We start from the raw sequence: 24,297 nt of genomic DNA on the forward strand, positions 1-24,297 counted from the left end.
AATATAACTACTATAATACTGCTCCTATGTACAAGATTATAACTACTATAATACTGCCTCTGTGTACAAGAATATAACTACTATAATACTGCCCCCTATGTACAAGAATATAACTACTATAATACTGCCCCTATGTACAAGAATATAACTACTATAATACTGCTCCTATGTACAAGAATATAAATACTATAATACTGCCCCTATGTACAAGAATATAACTACTATAATACTGCCCCTATGTACAAGAATATAACTACTATAATACTGCTCCTATGTACAAGAATATAACTACTATAATACTGCCCCTATATACAAGAATATAACTACTATAATACTGCCCCTATATACAAGAATATAACTACTATAATACTGCCCCTATGTACAAGAATATAACTACTATAATACTGCTCCTATGTACAAGAATATAACTACTATAATACTGCTCCTATGTACAAGAATATAACTACTATAATACTGCCCCTATATACAAGAATATAACTACTATAATACTGCTCCTATGTACAATAATATAACTAGTATAATACTGCTCCTATGTACAAGAATATAACTACTATAATACTGCCCATATGAACAAGAACATAACTACTATAATACTGCCCCTATGTACAAGAATATATCTACTATAATACTGCCCCTATGTACAAGAATATAACTACTATAATACTGCCCCTATGTACAAGAATATAACTACTATAATACTGCCTCTGTGTACAAGAATATAACTACTATAATACTGCCCCTATGTACAAGAATATAACTACTATAATACTGCTCCGATGTATAAGAATATAACTACTATAATACTGCCCCTATGTACAAGAATATAACTACTATAATACTGCCCCTATGTACAAGAATATAACTACTATAATACTGCTCCTATGTACAAGAATATAACTACTATAATACTGCTCCTATGTACAAGAATATAACTACTATAATACTGCTCCTATGTACAAGAATATAACTACTATAATACTCCTCCTATGTACAAGAATATAACTACTATAATACTGCCTCTGTGTACAAGAATATAACTACTATAATACTGCCCCCTATGTACAAGAATATAACTACTATAATACTGCCCCTATGTACAAGAATATAACTACTATAATACTGCTCATATGTACAAGAATATAACTACTATAATACTGCCCCTATGTACAAGAATATAACTACTATAATACTGCCCCTATGTACAAGAATATAACTACTATAATACTGCTCCTATGTACAAGAATATAACTACTATAATACTGCCCCTTATGTACAAGAATATAACTACTATAATACTGCCCCTATGTACAAGAATATAACTACTATAATACTGCTCCTATGTACAAGAATATAACTACTATAATACTGCCTCTGTGTACAAGAATATAACTACTATAATACTGCCCCCTATGTACAAGAATATAACTACTATAATACTGCTCCTACGTACAAGAATATAAATACTATAATACTGCACCTATGTATAAGAATATAACTACTATAATACTGCCCCTATGTACAAGAATATAACTACTATAATACTGCCCCTATGTACAAGAATATAACTACTATAATACTGCCCCTATGTACAAGAATATAACTACTATAATACTGCACCTATGTATAAGAATATAACTACTATAATACTGCCCCTATGTACAAGAATATAACTACTATAATACTGCCCCTATGTACAAGAATATAACTACTATAATACTGCCCCTTATGTACAAGAATATAACTACTATAATACTGCCCCTATGTACAAGAATATAACTACTATAATACTGCTCCTATGTACAAGAATATAACTACTATAATACTGCCCCTATGTACAAGAATATAACTACTATAATACTGCCCATATATACAAGAATATAACTACTATAATACTGCTCCTATGTACAAGAATATAACTACTATAATACTGCCCCTATATACAAGAATATAACTACTATAATACTAACATAGTAACATAGTAACATAGTTAGTAAGGCCGAAAAAAGACATTTGTCCATCCAGTTCAGCCTATACTGCCCCTATATACAAGAATATAACTACTATAATACTGCTCCTATGTACAAGAATATAACTACTATAATACTGCCTCTGTGTACAAGAATATAACTACTATAATACTGCCCCCTATGTACAAGAATATAACTACTATAATACTGCCCCTATGTACAAGAATATAACTACTATAATACTGCTCATATGTACAAGAATATAACTACTATAATACTGCCCCTATGTACAAGAATATAACTACTATAATACTGCTCCTATGTACAAGAATATAAGTACTATAATACTGCCCCTTATGCACAAGAATATAACTACTATAATACTGCCCCTATGTACAAGAATATAACTACTATAATACTGCTCCTATGTACAAGATTATAACTACTATAATACTGCCTCTGTGTACAAGAATATAACTACTATAATACTGCCCCCTATGTACAAGAATATAACTACTATAATACTGCCCCTATGTACAAGAATATAACTACTATAATACTGCTCCTATGTACAAGAATATAAATACTATAATACTGCCCCTATGTACAAGAATATAACTACTATAATACTGCCCCTATGTACAAGAATATAACTACTATAATACTGCTCCTATGTACAAGAATATAACTACTATAATACTGCCCCTATATACAAGAATATAACTACTATAATACTGCCCCTATGTACAAGAATATAACTACTATAATACTGCCCCTATGTACAAGAATATAACTACTATAATACTGCTCCTATGTACAAGAATATAACTACTATAATACTGCTCCTATGTACAAGAATATAACTACTATAATACTGCCCCTATATACAAGAATATAACTACTATAATACTGCTCCTATGTACAATAATATAACTAGTATAATACTGCTCCTATGTACAAGAATATAACTACTATAATACTGCCCATATGAACAAGAACATAACTACTATAATACTGCCCCTATGTACAAGAATATATCTACTATAATACTGCCCCTATGTACAAGAATATAACTACTATAATACTGCCCCTATGTACAAGAATATAACTACTATAATACTGCCTCTGTGTACAAGAATATAACTACTATAATACTGCCCCTATGTACAAGAATATAACTACTATAATACTGCTCCGATGTATAAGAATATAACTACTATAATACTGCCCCTATGTACAAGAATATAACTACTATAATACTGCCCCTATGTACAAGAATATAACTACTATAATACTGCTCCTATGTACAAGAATATAACTACTATAATACTGCTCCTATGTACAAGAATATAACTACTATAATACTGCTCCTATGTACAAGAATATAACTACTATAATACTGCTCCTATGTACAGGAATATAACTACTATAATACTGCTCCTATGTACAAGAATATAACTACTATAATACTGCTCCTATGTACAAGAATATAACTACTATAATACTGCTCCGATGTATAAGAATATAAGTGCGTTATTGCCCACTGTCTGTGTGGAACGAAGGCTTTACGTTTTGATTCCTGACTGTTGTCATAAATACATAGGTGATTCACGTGCTCTCAGAAACATTGGCGACATCTTTTGTGTAAGTTGGATTTTTCTGTATGGGATTGGCTGCATGGAATTAAAGAACAGCAGGGATTTATAGATATCACACATTCTGTGTCTATCTATTTCCAGGGAGAATTATTATTGCCAGGGATATTCTGTTATTTAATAGAAGAAATTATATCCAGATTTTTTTTTTTTAATTTTGTTTGTTTTCCAAAAAAATGCAGCACATATTGTTCCATTTTGTAAGATCTGATCAAGTTCAGAAAAGTGTTGAAATAAACCAGAGATAGATTCCTTTCTATCTTTATCTCTGTGTCTCTATATATGTATACTGTATCTATCTATCTATCTATCTATCTATCTATCTATCTATCTATCTATCTATCTATCTATCTATTATCTATCTATCTATTATCTATCTATCATCTATTTATCTATCTATTATCTATCTATCTATCTATCTATCATCTATTTATCTATCTATTATCTATCTATCTATCTATCTGTCTGTCTATCATCTATTTATCTATCTATTATCTATCTATCATTTATCTATTTATTATCTGTCTATCTATCTATTATCTACCATCTATCTACTATCTATCTATTATCTATGTATTATCTATCTATCTATTATCTATGTATTATTTATCTATCATCTATCTATCTATTATTTATCTATTATCTATCTATCTATCTATCTATCTATCTATCATCTATCTATCTATCTTATTATCTATCTGTTATCTATCCATTATCTATCTATTATCCATCCATCAACTTGCCACTATGGCAAATTCCATGTTGGGCTGATTAACCACATGGAAAGTTTTATACTCGTATAAGTGGCTACCAGGCTTTATTACGGGCTACTAAGTATCTTTAGTAAATATATTGTAACAGTTCCATCGATGCAGGTGGTAAGATCTTCTGGATGTGCCAGGCAGTGGGGGGAGGGAATATGTAAAATCTGTAGCTTCTCTATTTCTATATTTGCTATACTTACCTATAGAATTTATTAGTGATGAGTGAACGTGCTTGGATAAGGTGTTATATGAGCATGCTTGGTGCTAATAGACTGTCTTTGGCGTGCTCGAATAATATGTTCGAGTCCCTGCGGCTGCATGTCTCATTACTGTTCGACAGTCACAATACATGCAGGGAGTGCTGTCCGTTAGACCTTATCTCAGCACGTTTGCTCATTTAAATTTCTCGTCACATTTCTACCCCTCAATTTGTCTGGGATGCAGTTACTGACAGCTCAGTCGTCCAATCTGGAGCAGGGGCATGCTGAAGCTGTCAATACTTTGATTGACAGCTCAGCCGTCCAATCTGATGCAGGGATGTGCTGAAGTTGTTGTTACTTTGACAGCCTGGCCTATCTATGACTGGGAGGTTCTCAGCTGCCTTCAGGTGTTCCCTGTCCCAGATGATTGCCCAGCTACTGATCCAGGCTATGAGTCCCTTATCTCACAAGAAGTATATTCAGCTCTGTGCCTTGTGCTCTGCTTTTGGATCATTTTGCTGCCTGACCTTGGACTACGTTCTTACCATCAATTTAGCCTGCTCCTATTGTGCTGATCCATTTTTCCCCTGGTATTCCACACCCTTGTCTCTTCCGTCTGTTTATGACGTCCCATCCTGGGATTTGACCTCGGACTCGTTGACTACTCTGACTCGGTTTGTCCATGAGAAGTGGCTCAGCGTCACACTTCCGTAGGGTTTTCTCATCAACTTTCCTCTGAGGTTTTTGACTTTTGCAGGTGTAGCAAATTCTTGATAGCATTTTGAACTGTTGAAACGAGGATGCCAAGGTCTTTGCAGATAGTCTTGTACTATGTTGACTACTTGTGCTTGGTGATAATAACATTTTAGATCTCATCAGACAGATCTCATGTTTTTGCCATTGTGAACAGAGAACATGGAATACAATGATTTATTTTAAGAACTAAAGTCATTTATTAGTTTATTAAAATCTTGTGAGGAGGTAAAGCTGAGAACAAGCTAGCCTCATTTCTAAATTTCTAAGTAATCACTAATATGTCTGATTTTGTTCTTTTTTTTGTTGTCGCCATTTATAGTGTCCTGGCATTGATTTCAATGTTGTAACTTTTTTCATGACAAATTTTTATTTTGTGGTCTTCTGAGTCAAAAATATAAGCTAGTACATAAAGCAGTTTTGGTAATTTCTTTATTTTTTTTCTTTCTTTTAGGTAGATATTTGACTTAATGTACCTAATATTCAGGAGTGTTCAGGATGTTGACCACAAATGTACATGTTTGTTCAAAACAGTGACAATGCACCATTCTTTTCAATGCACAGTGACAGTGCACTCCCTTGCTGGCTAAAATGAAAAGTGACGAGCTGGTAAGAGAGCGCACTGTCAGTGCGCCTTGTAAGAGAGTGTGGCAAGCAGAGAATAGCCCCACCTCCGAAATTGACTTCTGTTTCAAGACAGGCCTGAGCTTCTGCTCTCCCTACTCACCGTGTTCTATCCTTGTAAGGCTGGAGTCACACTTGGCGTAAGACAATACGCCACGTATTATACGTCCGTACTACGGCCGTAATACGGAGAAATGTTCCCAAAATAGTGATCCGTAGTCAGGGTGTGTCAGCGTATTTTGCGCATGGCATCCTCCGTATGTAATCCGTATGGCATCCATACTGCGAGATTTTCGCACAGGCTTGCAAAACCGACATCTAATGGATTTATGTGCTCAAATGTTCGGGAAAACATATATACAGTATATATATATATATATATATATATATATATATATATATATATATATATATGTCATTGTGACACATATATATATATTCTGTATTTAGATTTCATTCAGCGCGATATCTGTGATAAGTCGGTAATTCAATTGCCGGCTTTTCATTTCTCCTGCACAAACCCGACAGGATGTGAGACATGGTTTACATACAGTAAACCATCTCATATCCCCTTTTTTTTTTGCATATTCCACACTACTAATGTTAGTAGTGTGTATGTGCAAAATTTCAGCGCTGTAGCTGCTAAAATAAAGGGTTAAATGGCGGAAAAAATTGGCGTGGGCTCCCGCGCAATTTTCTCTGCCAGAGTGGTAAAGCCAGTGACTGAGGGCAGATATTAATAGCCAGGAGAGGGTCCATGGTTATTGGCCCCCCCGTGGCTAAAAACATCTGCCCCCAGCCACCCCAGAAAAGGCACATCTGGAAGATGCGCCTATTCTGGCACTTGGCCACTCTCTTCCCACTCCCTGTAGCGGTGGGATATGGGGTAATGAAGGGTTAATGCCACCTTGCTATTGTAAGGTGACATTAAGCCAGATTAATAATGGAGAGGCGTCAATTATGACACCTATCCATTATTAATCCAATTGTCTGAAAGGGTTAAAAAACACACACACACATTATTAAAAAGGATTTTAATGAAATAAACACAGCGGTTGTTGTAATAATTTATTGTTCTCGCAATCCATTTCCAGGCCCTCGCTTGGCAAAATAATAAACGCACAAGATACATACCTTCTGATGTCAGATCACGTCCCACGAAGTAATCCATCTGAAGGGGTTAACTAATATTACAGGCATGAGCTGCGATAAACCACTCGCTCGTGCCTGTAATCCCCGGGTGCTGAAAGGAAAGCTGGATCTGTACTTACATTGAGTCGCGGTGAGGCGCCCTCTGGTGGATGTTCTCATGAACTGCAGCCTGGGAACTTTTTCCCACGCTCCAGGTCATATGAGGACATCCACCAGGGGGCGCATCACCGCGACTGAAGGAAATGTAGGTCAATGACCTACATTTCATTCATTCGCCGGGGGATTACAGACACGAGCACCGCTGCATTTAGCAGGGCTCCTGCCTGTAATATTAGTTAACCCCTTCAGATGGATTACATCGTGGGACGTGATCTGACATCAGAAGGTATGTATATTGTGCGTTTATTATTTTGCCAAGCGAGGGTTTGCAAATGGATTGCGAGAACAATAAATTATTACAACAACCGCTGTGTTTATTTCATTAAAATCCTTTTTAATCATGTGTGCGTGTGTTTTTTAACCCTTTCCTACAATTGGATTAATAATGGATAGGTGTCATAACTGACGCCTCTCCATTATTAATCTGGCTTAATGTCACCTTACAATAGCAAGGTGGCATTAACCCTTCATTACCCCATATCCCACCGCTACAGGGAGTGGGAAGAGAGTGGCCAAGTGCCAGAATAGGTGCATCTTCCAGATGTGCCTTTTCTGGGGTGGCTGGGGGCAGATGTTTGTAGCCAGGGGGGCCAATAACCATGGACCCTCTCCTGGCTATTAATATCTGCCCTCAGTCACTGGCTTTACCACTCTGGCGGAGAAAATTGCGCGGGAGCCCACGCCAATTTTTTCCGCCATTTAACCCTTTATTTTAGCAGCTACAGTGCACAAATTTTGCACATACACACTACTAACATTAGTAGTATGGAATATGCAAAAAAAATGGGGATATGAGATGGTTTACTGTATGTAACCATGTCTCATATCCTGTCGGGTTTGTGAAGGAGAAGGAAAAAGCCGGCAATTGAATTACCGACTTTTCACTAACACCGCTGCGTATTTCTCGCAAGTCACACTGCAGGTCCGTGTGGAATCCGTATTTTTCTCGCCCCCATAGACTTTCATTGGCGTATTATTTGCGCAATACGCTGACAAACGCAGCATGCTGCGATTTTGTACGGCTGTAGAAAGCCGTATAATACTGAACCGTAATATACGGCTGATAGGAGCAGCCCCATTGAGAATAATTGTGCCGTATGTAATGCGAGTTTTACGGACGTAGTTTCTGCGCTCTTACGTCCGTAAAACTCGCATGTGTGACCCCGGCCTAATGTGTACTGGCAGTGCACTCTCTTGCCTGCTAGTCATTTCTAATTAGAGCTGGAAAGAGAGTGCACTGTCACTGTGCGATTATATTATTACAATAAATAGATGTAGAATTAATTTCAGTGTTAGTTTCGGACCACCCCGTTAAGCATGAGAAGTTGAGTTGCTGGAGCTGGCGGTAACTTGTCAATGTGTTATTAATAATCTCGTTCCCTTATTGTTCTCATCTCCGAGTTTTGTTTACACAGTTTTAGTCTCTAATGACTAATGACTCCAATTTGGGCGATTCTTCAAATATCCTTTCTCCTGTAACTGACCGATTTTAATTAAATTGGCCGCGCATCTACCTCTTTTCTGTGGGTAATTCGCTCCCCAGCTGAGATATTTGTACATTTGTCTTTACACTAAAACCGTGGCAAAATATTTCACTTAATGGCGGCATTTATTTTCAAGCTGTTTACTAAATGCATGGAAATGAAGGTGGCAATTTAGCATCTCGCTGAGCGCTGAGCAAAAGCAACAAATTCTCCAACCATTTGTAATCTCAGAGACGACTTAACAACATGACTGACTAAAGTGGCGGTATGACATTAGATTAATATCACAGGACATAATGGCGCCACTCTTGTGGATGTGAGGTCTGTAGTATAGCAGCTCAGCCACATTGAAATGTGTAGCTGCATTACCGGACATAGCCATTGGACTAAAGTGGCGCTGTTTTACTGGAAAAAGCGATGAGCACAACTAAAAATAGCTGATCACACCCCCTTCACTATTGGGTGATGAGATCCTTGAAGGCTGTACTATAGGCAATAAAAAAGGTTGAAATAAAAAAACATTAGTGTAAGTGTTATTGCAAGGATATGGGGAGTGCAGCTCACCACACTTTCCTTAATAGCATTATATGGAGGGCAACATCACCCTATTTGTGCCCAGGTTAGGGTGTCAGTCGTTTGTGCTGATATTTCATGTGCAATACCAAGAATAGCCACATGGAGTGCTGTTTAGAACAAATAAACTCCATGGCAAACAAGCAGTACAAAAGGTGCAGCGTAGTGTTAAAGGGCTTGTCAACTTTTTATTTTGTTCAAAAATGAGCCAATGGGGGCATTAAAACAACATAACACAGATACTCACTTACCATAAACCCGCTACTCTGCTGCATGATGGCCGGAGTCCCCTGCTGTGCTCCTGGCTTCCTCTTATGGTGAGCACCATCATTTGACCACTGCAGCCACTCAGCAGCCAATGATGAGCTACAACCTTTACATTTAGTCTGAGCCGGAAGAGAAAATGTTTATTCCGGCAGGTCCAGAATGGTAAGGCTGCAGCCGATCAGTGAACACTGATTGGCTGCAGTGGCCAACGATGGCGACCAACAGAGGAAGTGAGAAGACCAGCTGGGGACAAGCTGGTGAGCCACTGATTCTTATTTTACTTTAGTACCTCTCTGGGCCTATTTTTAATATTGAGAAATGTAGTGGTGGAAATGTGTAACGGTGATGGAAATGTGTAGTGCCGACATGCAAAGTTTTAGCCCCAGTGTTTCATGGAGACGATACAAGAACTTTTCTTTATGTTATCACCCATCTTACGAATTACAGTCTGGTTGTGTCATTTCTACTTTGTACAGCCTCTGGTGTTTTCAGGAGGAGATGCAAGAACTTTTCTTCATGTTATCACCCGTCTTGCCAAGTCTGCTACTGTCATCACTTTCTTATACAGCCTCCAGAGTTTCCTAGAGGGTATACAAGAGCTTTTCTTCATGTTATTAGCCCTCTTGCCAATTACATCCTGTTTACATCAGCTCTACCTTGCACAGCCTCTTGTGTTTTCAGGAGGGGCTAAAGGAACTGTTTCAGCCTCCAGTGTTTCCTAGAGGGGACGCCAGAACTTTTCTCCATGTTATCACCCCTTTTAGTAATTGCAGTCTGTTACCGTCTTCTCTACCCTGTACAGTCTCTATTGATTTCAGGAGGGAATGCAGGAACTTTTCTTCATGTTATCACCCTTCTTTCCAACTCACAGTGTATTATTATCATCTCTACCTTGTACAGCCTCTATTGTTTCCAGGAGGGGACATAAGTACTTTTCTTCATGTTGTCACCCATCTTACCATTCACAGTCTGCTACTGTTATCTCTTCCTTATACAGCCTCCAGTGTTTCTCCATGTTATCACCTCTCTTACCAATCACAGTCTTGAACTATCATCTCTATGTTGTAAGGCCTCCAGTGATTTTATCATGGGATACAGGAACTTTTCCTCATGATATCACCTATCTTACCAATCACAGTCTTTCCCCATCAGGGGAGGGGATACAAGAATTTTTCTTCATTTTATCATCCCTTTAGCAAATACTGTCTGTTACTGTCTTCTCTACCCTGTAGATTTTCCATTGATTTCAGGAGGGAATGCAGGAACTTTTCTTCATGTTATCACCCTTCTTTCCAATCACAGTCTGTTATCAGCATATCTACCTTGTACAACATCTAGTGTAACCATGATGAAATACAGGAACTTTTCTGTCACAGGGATACCGCGACAGAAAGGGGCCAGAAGATTATGGCGTCTGGTTACACGAACTCCTGCACTTATTAATATTATAACTGCTTTACCATCTTATTAAACAGTGCAGGTGTGATGTGGCTGCAGTGCAGTTTAGCGCAACCTCCACCAGGGGGTGCTGGTGAGGGACGAGAGGTTGCACACTAACAGCATAGCAACACTGAGCGGCCTCACAGGTGTCACAGGTAACAAAAGAGTGGTCAGATGAGCAGAGTCACAAACTGTCAGGACCCAGGAGCAGAGGTACCAGAGGTCACAGCATGCACAAAGTCAGAGACAAGCCAGAAGTCAGAGCCAAAACAGGAGCACGGTATCCAAAACGTGAGACGTAAGACGAAGTCGGGGTACAAGCCATAAGTCAAAGCCAGTCAGAGAATGAGGTATCAGACAGAAAGCAAGAGGTGGGGTTCAGAGATCAGGCCGAGTCATACACTGTAAGGAAAACCACCAGACGAACACTACATCAGGGATAGGGAATGGGTCTCACACAAATACGGGAAGTCAGAGGCAGAAGGATCACCAGGGTATACGGGTCAGCTGATGTAGCCTGGAAGCATGAACTATCACTGATGCTGTCCTGCAGACTGCAGAGGACTGAAAAAACCCAGCCAGCTCCAAAACGGGGCAGAGGGTGTTAACCCCTGCATGACCAGTCCAGAGAGGGAATAACAGAAAACAAACTCCGGACTGGATCATGACAGCAGGTTTTCCATGCTCTGTCATTACAAGGGTTAATCAGTTCAGTTGGTCTTCTGGAGCTCTCCATCCTGAAGTGTCTAAGCTATTCAGTGTTGGCCACTCCCCTCTGCTATATATGCTCTACACTGGCACTTTAGAGTTGCCAGTGATAGTTCAAACTTCCTAGTTTAGTGTTGAAGGAGAAGTTCAGTGATTGGAGTTGGCGACTGGAGAGTTTTTCTGAAGATTGCTGCATGGTGTTGGTTTGCAAGTTATCCTCATCATCTCCCACTTGGTTTCTCCTTCCTATTTCTCCTGTTTCCCACTATGTTGTTTTGTGAGTGTATTTGTATGATTGTAGTTTTCTTTTATCCCTGTCTACCACTGTCAGTCTGGTTAGTGTAATCCTACACATTTCGACCTCACACCTATCTGGGTGGGGGGAGTAACAGATAAGGGTTAAGACAGGAGAACAGCAAAGTATGTGACCCCGGCATCTTCACCTTCTGGGGAAATCCGGGGGACAGAGCCTAGGTTGCCCCCTAGTTCGAGGGATCAGGTAGGTACCCACAGTCCCTAGCCACGACATAACATTTTCATCATGTTAAGACACTGCTTACCAAACTAATAAGATATATTACACGTATGGGATTTTTGTTCAAAGGAGTGAGACAATTCGCTGCACATCTAATCACCCACAGTACCTAATCAGGCCATTGTAGACTCCGTGTGTAGATCACTAAGATTTTTGGTCTTCTCAGTTTTGATAATTATGTGCAGATATGTTTAAGTGGACATAGACATAAGTCATTTGTATGAACTTTTCACATCTTAAACTTCTATTTTTAAGAGGTGTTGTTCATCTCAGGCCCAGTTTGGCTCTGACTGTTAGCGTCAAATATGACTTTGGATGCTTCTTACATGTGGCGTTGTTTGGGTATGGGAATATAATGTGATTATTATTATTATTATTATTATTAAGTTTTATTTGTGCAGTTATTTAATTTGTGCAAAGTGTGAATATTGTGAAAACAAAATGATTATACCACCCTACTGTTTTTTTCCATTTCATTAATAAATGTACGGTATGTCCCATTTACTTATGACGCCTGTCAGTTTCTTGTAACGTGTTTATATATATACATATATATATATATATATATATATATACAGTACAGACCAAAAGTTTGGACACACCTTCTCATTTAAAGATTTTTCTGTATTTTCATGACTATGAAAATTGTACATTCACACTGAAGGCATCAAAACTATGAATTAACACATGTGGAATTATATACTTAACAAAAAAGTGTGAAACAACTGAAATTATGTCTTATATTCTAGGTTCATCAAAGTAGCCGCCTTTTGCTTTGATGACTGCTTTGCACACTCTTGGCATTCTCTTTATGAGCTTCAAGAGGTAGTCACCAGGAATGGTCTTCCAACAATCTTGAAGGAGTTCCCAGAGATGCTTAGCACTTGTTGGCCCTTTTGCCTTCACTCTGCGGTCCAGCTCACCCCAAACCATCTTGATTGGGTTCAGGTCTGGTGACTGTGGAGGCCAGGTCATCTGGCATAGCACCCATCACTCTCCCTCTTGGTAAAATAGCCCTTTCACAGCCTGGAGGTGTGTTTGGTGTCATTGTCCTGTTGAAAAATAAATGAAAAATAAATGATGGTCCAATTAAACGCAAACCGGATGGAATAGCATGCGCTGCAAGATGCTGTGGTAGCCATGCTGGTTCAGTATGCCTTCAATTTTGAATAAATTCCCAACAGTGTCACCAGCAAGAGCACCCCCACACCATCACACCTCCTCCATGCTTCACGGTGGGAACCAGGCATATAGAGTCCATCGTTCATCTTTTCTACGTCGCACAAAGACACGGTGGTTGGAACCAAAGATCTCAAATTTGGACTCATCGACCAAAGCACAGATTTCCACTGGTCTAATCTCCATTCCTTGTGTTCTTTAGCCCAAACAAGTCTCTTCTGCTTGTTGCCTGTCCTTAGCAGTGGTTTCCTAGCAGCTATTTTACCATGAAGGCCTGCTGCACAAAGTCTCCTCTTAACAGTTGTTGTAGAGATGTGTCTGCTGCTAGAACTCTGTGTTGCATTGACCTGGTCTCTAATCTGAGCTGCTGTTAACCTGCGATTTCAGAGGCTGGTGACTTGGATAAACATCCTCAGAAGCAGAGGTGACTCTTGGTCTTCCTTTCCTGGGGCGGTCCTCATGTGAGCCAGTTTCTTTGTAGTGCTTGATGGTTTTTGCCAGTGCACTTGGGGACACTTTCAAAGTTTTCGCAATTTTTCGGACTGACTGACCTTCATTTCTTAAAGTAATGATGGCCACTCGTTTTTCTTCACTTAGCTGCTTTTTTCTTGCCATAATACAAATTCTAACAGTCTATTCAGTAGGACTATCAGCTGTGTATCCACCAGACTTCTGCACTACACAACTGATGGTCCCAACCCCATTTATAAGGCAAGAAATCCCACTTATTAAACCTGTGAAGTTAAAACTATTCCCGGTGACTACCTCTTGATGCTCATCAAGAGAATGCCAAGAGTGTGCAAAGCAGTCTTCAAAGCAAAAGGTGGCTACTTTGAAGAACCTAGAATATAAGACATATTTTCAGTTGTTTCACACTTTTTTGTTAAGTATATACAGTCATATGAAAAAGTTTGGGCACCCCTATTAATCTTAAGCTTAATGTTTTATAAAAATTGTTTTTTTTGCAACAGCTATTTCAGTTTCATATATCTAATAACTATTGGACTGTTGTGAATTCTGTTCTTGGGCTCCCTCCGGTGGTTATAAGTGGTAGCGCTGCTGTCTCTGGATCGCAGCATTTATCAGGTGTGTCCACTTTTTGCAATTCTGACTGGGCTATTTAGTCTTGCTTGACCCTTTAGTCAGTGCCAGTTGTCCATTGTTCCTGGAGGATTCACATCCCTGCCTGGTCTCTCCTGCTTTGCTGTTCATTTCAACAAAGATAAGTTCTGGCCTTCATTTTTGCTGTCCACATGCTGTGGGCCTTATTGTTCAGTTCTTTTCCATGTTTTGTCTTGTCCAGCTTGGTCTGTATAAGGATTTGTTTAGCCAAGCTGGTATCTCTGGAGATGCAGATATACCCTCCATATCTTTAGTTAGATGTGGAGATTTTGTATTTTCTGTGGTGGATATTTTCTAGTGTTTTAATACTGACCGCATAGTACTCTGTCCTATCCTTTCTATTTAGCTAGAAGTGGCCTCCTTTGCTAAATTCTGATTTCAGTCTGTGTATGTTTTTTCCCTCTCCTCTCACAGTCAATATTTGTGGGGGGCTGTCTATCCTTTGGGGATTTTCTCTGAGGCAAGATAGTTTTCCCTTTTCTATCTCTAGGGGTAATTAGTCCTCCGGCTGTGTCGAGATGTCTAGGGAGTGAGAGGTACATTCCACGGCTACTTCTAGTTGCGGTGTTAAGTTCAGGGTCTGCGGTCAGTACAGGTACCACCTTCTCCAGAGTACGTCTCATGCTGCTCTTAGGCCACCAGATCATAACATTGGACACAGTAATGTTTCTGCCTTGAAATGAGGTTTATTGTACTAACAGAAAATGTGCAATCTGCATTCAAACAAAATTTGACAGGTGCATAAGTATGGGCACCCTTATCATTTTCTTGTTTTAAATACTCCTACCTACTTTTTACTGACTTACTAAAGCACTTTTTTTGGTTTTGTAACCTCATTGAGCTTTGAACTTCATAGCTAGGTGTATGCAATCATGAGAAAAGCTACTTAAAGTGGCCACTTGCAAGTTGTTCTCCTGTTTGAATCTCCTCCGAAGAGTGGCATCATGGGCTCCTCAAAACAACTGTCAAATGATCTGAAAACAAAGATTATTCAACATAGTTGTTCAGGGGAAGGATACAAAAAGCTGTCTCAGAGATTTAACCTGTCAATTTCCACTGTGAGGAACATAGTAAGGAAATGGAAGAACACAGGTACAGTTCTTGTTAAGGCCAGAAGTGGCAGGCCAAGAAAAACATCAGAAAGGCAGAGAAGAAGAATGGTGAGATCAGTCAAGGACAATCCTCAGACCACCTCCAGAGAGCTGCAGCATCAACTTGCTGCAGATGGTGTCACTGTGCAAATTTTGTGGCTGTAGCTGTGACGGTGCAGATGCCAATCCCGGACACATACACATATATATATATATATACACACACACAAACACACACACACGCACATTCAGCTTTATAGATTAGATATATATTAGGCTGTTTTAGAAGCTTGTTTAATAAAACGAGAGAGCAAAATTGTGTATTTCCAGAATTCAGATGTGGGGGGGTGGGTTAGCTACTGATGTGCTGTGACTGAAAATATTTTAATGTCTTCTTGGAGAGCAGTAAATTGATACCGCCGAGGTTTAGTCACAGTGGTTTTTAGGCGGCTTGCTGTTATATCTGCCAACTCATTAGAATAGATTCTGATTTGCATGCTAAGATCAACTCTCGCCAGTGTTTTCAAGCCTTGCCCAAATTTGAATATTTAATGTTTTAAGTTTTGGACTTGATAAAATACATTATTCACTGTGAGAATATAATCTGGACATAATGGACTCCAAATCGCTCTTCTCCCAATGAAACGTGCCTCTACTTTATATGGCCACTCTGTAAATCCAGGTCTTACTGGAGGGGCGGCCGACTAGTGGATCACCATCTTTGGGTAGGCCTCACAATGGGGACCAGTAGCAGTTGCTTCATTTTATGGGGCACAGAGGTAGCATCCACACCTGTGCTCTGGTACCTACAGGGGAAATAAAGGACCCTGTGTTATAGAAGGAGGCACCCGTGTTATATATAGATGGCATTTGCTAGGTAAAGACCCTTTTACAAATTTTGCATTGGGACTCAGGATCCCATATTAAAAATGTATGATACTAGTTAAAGGAAGTGCGTCAGCCCAAATTGACATTATAATTTGTTGGTGCGTCTAGGGGGTAAAGCCCCAATAAAAAATTGACATCTAATTCCCTCCTCTGTTCTGCAAAAACTGAACTTTAATCAAGCTTGCTAATTAAGATGATTGGTGCACCCTTGGTGTGGCCAAGACACTCACGACATTGTTCCGCCCACTGGTTTTGCATGACCCCGCCTCTCTTTTTGGTTATTGGAGCAACACTCTGCACCAAGCAGCTTAGCATTTTTTTTTCTGTGACTAGATCACTAAAATTAAGATTTTTACTGTGTGCTTAGTTTACACTGTCAGTTTTGGCTGAGAGGCCACGTTTAACCATCACTGGCTTTGGGGGTATGCTATCTTTGAGGTTGAACAAACAGCTTGAGCTGCCCTTATTAAAACAGATTGAGAATTGTGACCACTACCACAAAATATTAATGGTGTAGCACTAATGGTATGAGATTCATTTGGTGAGCACTATATGGCGGTATTTACCTAGTGAGGCTCAGTGCAGTATACTGTATAGTGCAATCTACGGTAGTGGTAGGAATATATAGGATTTCGCTGGATAAGGAAATTTAAAAGGTTTTTTTTATCTTATCTTAAGCAATTAATTTGTACATAAAATATCTAAATTTTCATAACATTTTCTTTTTGCTTTTTTTTTTTACAGAAAAAAAATGAAATTTACATTTCTTAAGGAAGCAATGGAGGAAAAAACAAATCACTGCTGCTTCTTACTAATCGTTCTTTTTGTTGTAAGTATTACAAGAGTATCTACAAATGTCATCAATGTAATATTCCCAATTTTTTTTTTTTCATTTGCTAAAACCAGTAGCCTAAAGTTGCTTTTAGACTTTAGATAGTTGCTTGGCAAACTTAGCATAGCTCATCAATATCGAAGAGGTGGACAACTCCTTTAAGAATGTGTATCAAGTGATAGAACTTGCCATATTTAGGCTATGTGCACACGTTCAGGTTTTTTCGCTTTTTTTGTGATAAAAACGCTTTAAAAACGCATACATTATGCATCCTATCATTTAGAATATATTCTGCATGTTTTGTGCACATGGTGCGTTTTTTTCCGCGAAAAAAAACGCATCGCGGTAAAAAAAGCAGCATGTTCATTAATTTTGCGGATTTTCCGCGTTTTTCCCGCAATTCTATGCATTTGGAAAAAAAACGCATGAAAAAACGCGAAAAAAACGCATGCGGTTTTCTGGCAGAAATGTCCAGTTTTTGTCTGGAAAATTTCTGCAAGAAATCCTGACGTGTGCACATACCCTAATAATGCTTTGTTGCAATAAATCTTGACAGTCACTGGAGTTCAGCTCTGTAAATTATTAAGCAATATCTAGAAGCCACTTTGGAAAATAATATTTCAGCTATCTGTGATTGCCGAGCAGCGGGATATGCTTTTCTCACTTACAAAATTATAAATATTGTGTTTATTAAAATGTTATAATATTTTTCTATTTTCACTAATCACTAAGTCCATGTCTGGAAATAAATGTAAAGTGAATGTCTAATTTTACATATTAATTTCAATTTTCTGTTAATTAATTTTTTTTTCAAACTATTTCTCTATAGTAGTCACAGCTTAGTTTTACTGATACAAAGCTCCAAATCTAATATTTAGACATTTAAAAGTCAAGATCCAGACTACCTGTAGCTGCCACTAGAGGGAGCATATGAATGCACTGTAAACTATGCATTCATCAGACAGAATGCAATAAGTTCCTCAACTCCCCCTAGTGGTGACTGCAGGAAGACAGCATTAAATAATTTATCTCGTTAGCACTGACCAGTAAATGGACAATTTATTAAATTAATCAGCAAGTTTCAAGGTTTCGAAACAATATGATAATAAAAGGAAGACATTTACTTTAAGGCTCTTTTGAGATCACTTTTGTACTGTACTTTTTGACATATACTTTTGGAGCATTTCCCAACATTAAATCTCCAGAGAGGTTAAGTGAATAACATTGACTGTCAGCTTGGTCGATTCTACAGAAGAAATACTGTGACAAAAATTGCTAAATAAGTTATTGCTGTCCATAATAGATGCAGAGCATCCCAGCTATGATAGAAAGGTGTCAGAACATGCAAAGCATCACAGCTATGATAGAAAGGTGGCAGAATACACAGAGCATCACAGCTATGATAGAAAGGTTTCAGAACACGCAGAGCATCACAGCTATGATAGAAAGGTGGCAGAATATACAGAGCATCACAGCTATGATAGAAAGGTGGCAGAATACACAGAGCATCACAGCTATGATAGAAAGGTGTCAGAACATGCAGAGCATCACAGTTATGATAGAGAAGTGTTAGAATATGCGGAGCATTGGAGCTATTAGAGAAAAGTGTCAGGACACACAGAGCATCACAGCTATGCTAAAAAGATGTCAGAGCACATAGCACCACAGCTATGATAGCTGTGAGAACATGCAGCACATCACAGCTATGATAGAAATGTATCAGAACATGTTGAGCATCACAGCTTTGCTAGAAAGGTGTCAGTACAGGCAGAGAATCGCAGCCAGGGCTGCCATCAGGAATTTCAGGGCCCCCCTTAAGACTTCGCCCAGGCTCCACATCAGCTCCGCCTCTACCCACTCATACTTTCCACAGTCTCACCACCCGCTCTTGGAAAAACTTTTCTTCTGCACCACGTCCTCACCTATCACACAATAACAGTTCCCATCGAACACCAGATCACACACATAGCCATCAGCTTATGTTTTGTCCAAAAGATTTTTTTTAGGCCACCACCACGACACGTAGACTCTTTTGGCCAAGCCCTACTATACTCTAAACTATTAAATATTCCTTAAAATATCCAATACTCTTTTTAGGTATATTTTTATTTATTTTTCAATGAGGGAATGCAACACATACATTTTTTAAAATAACCAATAATACCACATACAAGGGACGTTTTTTTTCTGCTCCCCATCCCCAATTCATCTTTTGTTGTCCTCCACCCTCAATTCATCATCATTTGATGTCCTATGTCCACACCAATTTAATTCATTTTATTAAAAAGTTTATTAAAAGTTTTTCATACTTACCTCTTATACAATCCCCTGCAGGCACAGCTCCACTTCTGGTATTCTGTCAAGTGACACATGGACATGCCAGCACATGCGTGATTACGTCATCCTGTAGGCACCAGCACATCACAAAAAAGACAGAGGGAGCTTCCCTGTAGCCTCTCTGTCATTCTGTTTTGAGGGCCATACAGCACCAGGAAAGCTCCCTGGACCAAGATGTGCGCCGCCAATGGCAGAGTGACGGTTCAGAATACTTCATTATACCCTGGGGCCTAGTGAGCAGAAGCAAATGATGGGAGTGCCCAGACTGGCTCCAGGCCCAACTCTTTGCTTCTGTTCACTGGGCCCCATACAGCAGTAAAGACAGTAATGCCCTGATGGCGGCCCTGAACGCAGCTATGATAAAAAGAATTCAGAATAAGCAGCAAATTGCAGCTATGATAGAAAGCTGTCAGGACAAGCAGAGCATCACAGCTATAATAAAATGGTGTCAGGACACACAGAGCATCACAGCTATGATAAACTGGTGTCAGCACATGTAGAGTATCACAGCTATGATAGAAAAGTGTCAGAAAATGTAGAGCATCACAGCTATGATAGAAAGGTGTCAGAACATATAGAGCATCACAGCTATGATAGAAAGGTGTCAGAACATGCAGAGCATCACAGCTATGATAGAAAAGTGTCAGAACATGCAGAGCATCACAGCTATGATAGAAAAGTGTCAGAACATGCAGAGCATCACAGCTATGATGGAAAAGTGTCAGAACATGCAGAGCATCACAGCTATGATAGAAAGGGGTCAGAATATGCAGAGCATCACAGCTATGATAGAAAGGGGTCAGAATATGCAGAGCATCGCTGTTTTGATAGAAAAGTGTCAGAATACACAGAGCATCACAGCTATGATATAAAACTATCAGAAGATGCAGAGCATAACAGAATTGGACTATGGAGAAGATGCCTGGCCTGATGATTTATATTTTCCTATACATCATATGGACGGTCAGGTGCATGTGTGACTCTTGTGTTAAGGGGGTCTGCAGCCCTGGAGTGGGAATGTCTCCATTCTGATGAGACTGCAGTTTGTTAATAGGAGGTTACGATACCCCTCCATCCCAATCATGTATTGTTACAAGTCCAAAGCTCTGTGTCACCATCCTTCCCATTCACCTAATAATGACATTTTTTTTTTTTAAACAATACATTTTTATTGAAGTTTGCATATATGATACAGGAAAAGAAGAAACTTTAGTATTATCATATAGTACATTGCGTCATAACAAGGGGGTAACAGTCCTTCATTTATGTTCTGGTAACTGGCAATAAACTTAAGATGAGTCATATCAAAGGACGAGTGTAACAACGACAAAAACACACACAAAGGGGGGACAAGGGTTAGGGGAGGGGGAAGGGAAGGGGGACCCGAGAAGAGGTTATAATAAATCCATACCCATTTGGGTAATTTTAATCAGAAGCCTGAGGACTACGGTTAGATAGTCGAGATACCGGAATAGCGAAAGGGGTGTGGCTGGCGTATTCTGCCCAGGGGAGCCAAGTAAGTTCGAATCTCTCTACTTTGTCAGTGAGTATAGCTGATAATTTTTCGTTTACCATGTACCATGATAGACGAGATTTAACTCCCGACAAATCCAAGCCAGGTTTTTTCCAAGCCGAGGCTATAGTTTGCTTGGCTGCTAAGAAAATAAACGTGATAAGGGCTCGGGAATATTTAGAAATATTGGGGATACGCTTGTTTAGTAGGGCTTCCCAGGGGTTTTTCCTAAGGTTGATATTTGTTATTGAGAGAATCAAGTAGTATACCCTGGTCCAAAACCTTCGAGCCGTTGGGCATAGCCACCAAATATGAAGCATATCTCCTAATAGAGTTACATCCCCAAAAACAGTTTGGAGAGTAATTAGCGACTGCCTTCGCCACTCTAGCTGGGGTCAAGTACCATCTTGTAAGTACTTTGTAATTGGTCTCTAGCATGAGGGTGTTAAGCAAGCCTCCAGTGGAGGAAGACCAAATCTGGATCCATTCCGAGTCCGTCAGGGTTGAACCAATATCAGACTCCCAGCGAGAGGTGTAGCCCAGGCACCGCCTGTGGGTTGGAGAGTTGATGTGTGAGTAAAGAAGGGATATGATACCTGGAGCGTGTGGGTTTTGGCGGCATCTCTGTTCAAAGGGGGTGAAGGAATAGGGGGGGGCAGAGTTTCTTAGTAGAGATTGAACAAAATTTTTAAGTTGCAAGTATCGAAATATTTCTCTTGGTGGGAGATGGTATTTTTCACTCAAAGCAGAAAATGGGATGAGCTCATCCATGTTGATGAGATGGTGAACTCTCGTTATTCCCGCCGTGACCCATAGTCGGAAGTCCCTAAGGGAATCCACTCCCGAGGGGAACTGGGCATTACCCCACAACGGGGCCAAGGGTAAGAATGAAGATATTAAATGTGAGGAGTATTTTAATGAGTCCCAGATTCTGAGAGAGTGAACCATGATGGGGTTAGTGATTTCTCTCCGGTGTGTTGGGAGAGTCCAGAGCAACGTATCTAGGGTACTCAAGTGGAGTTCTGAGGCCTCTAGAGCTAGCTAATAATGACATTTTTGCTCTGCAATTAATAATTAAATCTGTTTTTGGGCAGAACTTGAAGTGGATAATTAGATCTTTCTAAAGTTGGCAATTACCGTTTAGATTAGACCAAAGAAAAGAACACGAGCCGCGGCCCCGGTGAGATCCTTCTTATCAGCAGCGAAAGATTAATTCCTATGATAATCCTATTAATGCGGTATGAAAAAATCTGCGAGAAAAGCCGTATTTTAGGTTCTATATTATGTTCCAAGGAAACTTGAAAGTCAAACGGCAGATCTTACCTTTACATTTTACAAACTTCAAGATGCACTTTCTAGCAAGTTCTTAAACAATTTATACATTGTACAGATCTAACTATTCCTTTAATGACGGGGTAGAGCGTTTTGTGAGTGCTCTGCCCGATCATAGAGAAAGCTGTGTAGCTTTTAAATTTCTTAGAGCCAAAGCAAAAAAGAGGAATTTACCCGCGAGAGCTGCCCCCATTTCTTGATCTTAAAGGATAGTTAGGTACCCAACCACCATAGATGTATTATTATCATAAATATTATTATTACAATCTCCTCTGTTCATTGATTTTTATGTATTAGCCTCTACTATCATTAAAGTCCATATACCGAAGTCTGGTGACGCAGTCATGGCAACCCCAGAACAAGCACAATTGTTCCATTACCGCAGCACTCAATATATCCGGAGAAGGAGTTAAAAATTACAGATTTTCCTAATAAATATCCTTATTTGCCATTAAAATACATTGCGCTTCTTTATCTATATCTCCGGTCACCGTTTTCCTGGCTTGGCGGTAAACATTTTCACATTCCTATTGAGTTGCAGATTTGTCCAGTTGCATCGAGCCCAGTTCAGCATAAAGCTCAGTTCCCTGGATGGTGAAAGTCAAATGATGTGCAGTCAAGCTGCAAAATGTCTCTCCACATTGATTTTTCAGATTAGATTGCTCCCAGCTGCGTTCACGTCCCCAGTATCAGAGCAGCCACGATAAAGAGTCATTTATATGGTAATTAAGACACACTTTGGGTGCTAGGGATAGATATGTGCGCTGCGCTTCTTTCTCAGTTTGAAAAGTGAAATTCAAAATTTCAAAACTCTTTAAAGTTGCGGAGAACTTGCAGCGGAATGTCAGTTTCCGCCTCTAGCTCCTCCCCTTCCTCTCTCCATAGACTCTTACAAGCAGCAACTGTCATCTCTGTATCTCGGTAATAGGAAAAGGTGTCTTCACTGATTTACAAATTTTATATATGATCAGCTCAGAAGGAGAAAAAAGCAGATTTATCTGATAAGTTTTATAACAAAGTTTCTGATTTTCACGTGTACGATTTGAGTTATGACGAAAAGGTAAATGACAGGTACCCATTAAGTTTTTAGGAAAATTCTTATACACTTCTTAACTCTCACAATTAAAAATAGACCCCAACAGATAGCTTAACCCCTTCATAACCCATTCGATTTTCTGTTTTTGCATTTTTTATTTTTTTTCCTCCCCTTTTTCAAAAGAGCCATAACTTTTTTATTTTTCCGTCCCCGTGCCGGTGTGAAGGCTTGTTTTATGGGGACAAGTTATGCTTTTGAATGATACTATTCGTTTTATCATGTGATGCACTGGAAAGCGGGAAAATAATTCCAAGTGGGTTAAAATTGTAAAAAAAGTGTAATTCCATAATGTTTTTTTGGGTGTTATATTTACCATGTTCACTCTATGATAAAGCTGACCTTAATATGATTCCCCAGGTCATTACGAGAGCACAGATACCAAGCATGAATACTTTATTATTATTTTTTTATTTAAGTAGTGAAAAACAATTCAAAAATTTGTAAGAAAGCAAAATTTTGCTTATGTCGACATTTTCTAAGAGCCATGGCGTTTTTATTTTTCGGGATCTGGGGTTGGATGATGGCTTATTTTTGGCTCCCTGAGCTGAGCGTTTTATTGATACCATTTTGGGGAACATACAATGTTTTCATTATGTCTTATTGCG

The 24,297-nt window shown here is 39.1% G+C and overlaps 1 protein-coding gene across 1 annotated transcript in view; it reads left to right on the top strand.

The window, feature by feature from the left end:
* Positions 1 to 24,297, top strand: part of CALCR (calcitonin receptor) — a 316,710-nt gene that overhangs the window by 125,417 nt on the left and 166,996 nt on the right. Inside the window, exon 2 of the mRNA XM_077268171.1 lies at positions 17,327 to 17,411. Coding sequence (XP_077124286.1) covers positions 17,334 to 17,411 — 78 coding nt within the window. The 5' untranslated portion in view covers positions 17,327 to 17,333. The remainder of the gene's footprint in view (positions 1 to 17,326; positions 17,412 to 24,297) is intronic.

This window comes from Ranitomeya variabilis, chromosome 6 (assembly GCF_051348905.1).
Source record: "Ranitomeya variabilis isolate aRanVar5 chromosome 6, aRanVar5.hap1, whole genome shotgun sequence".
Classification (NCBI taxonomy): domain Eukaryota; kingdom Metazoa; phylum Chordata; class Amphibia; order Anura; family Dendrobatidae; genus Ranitomeya; species Ranitomeya variabilis.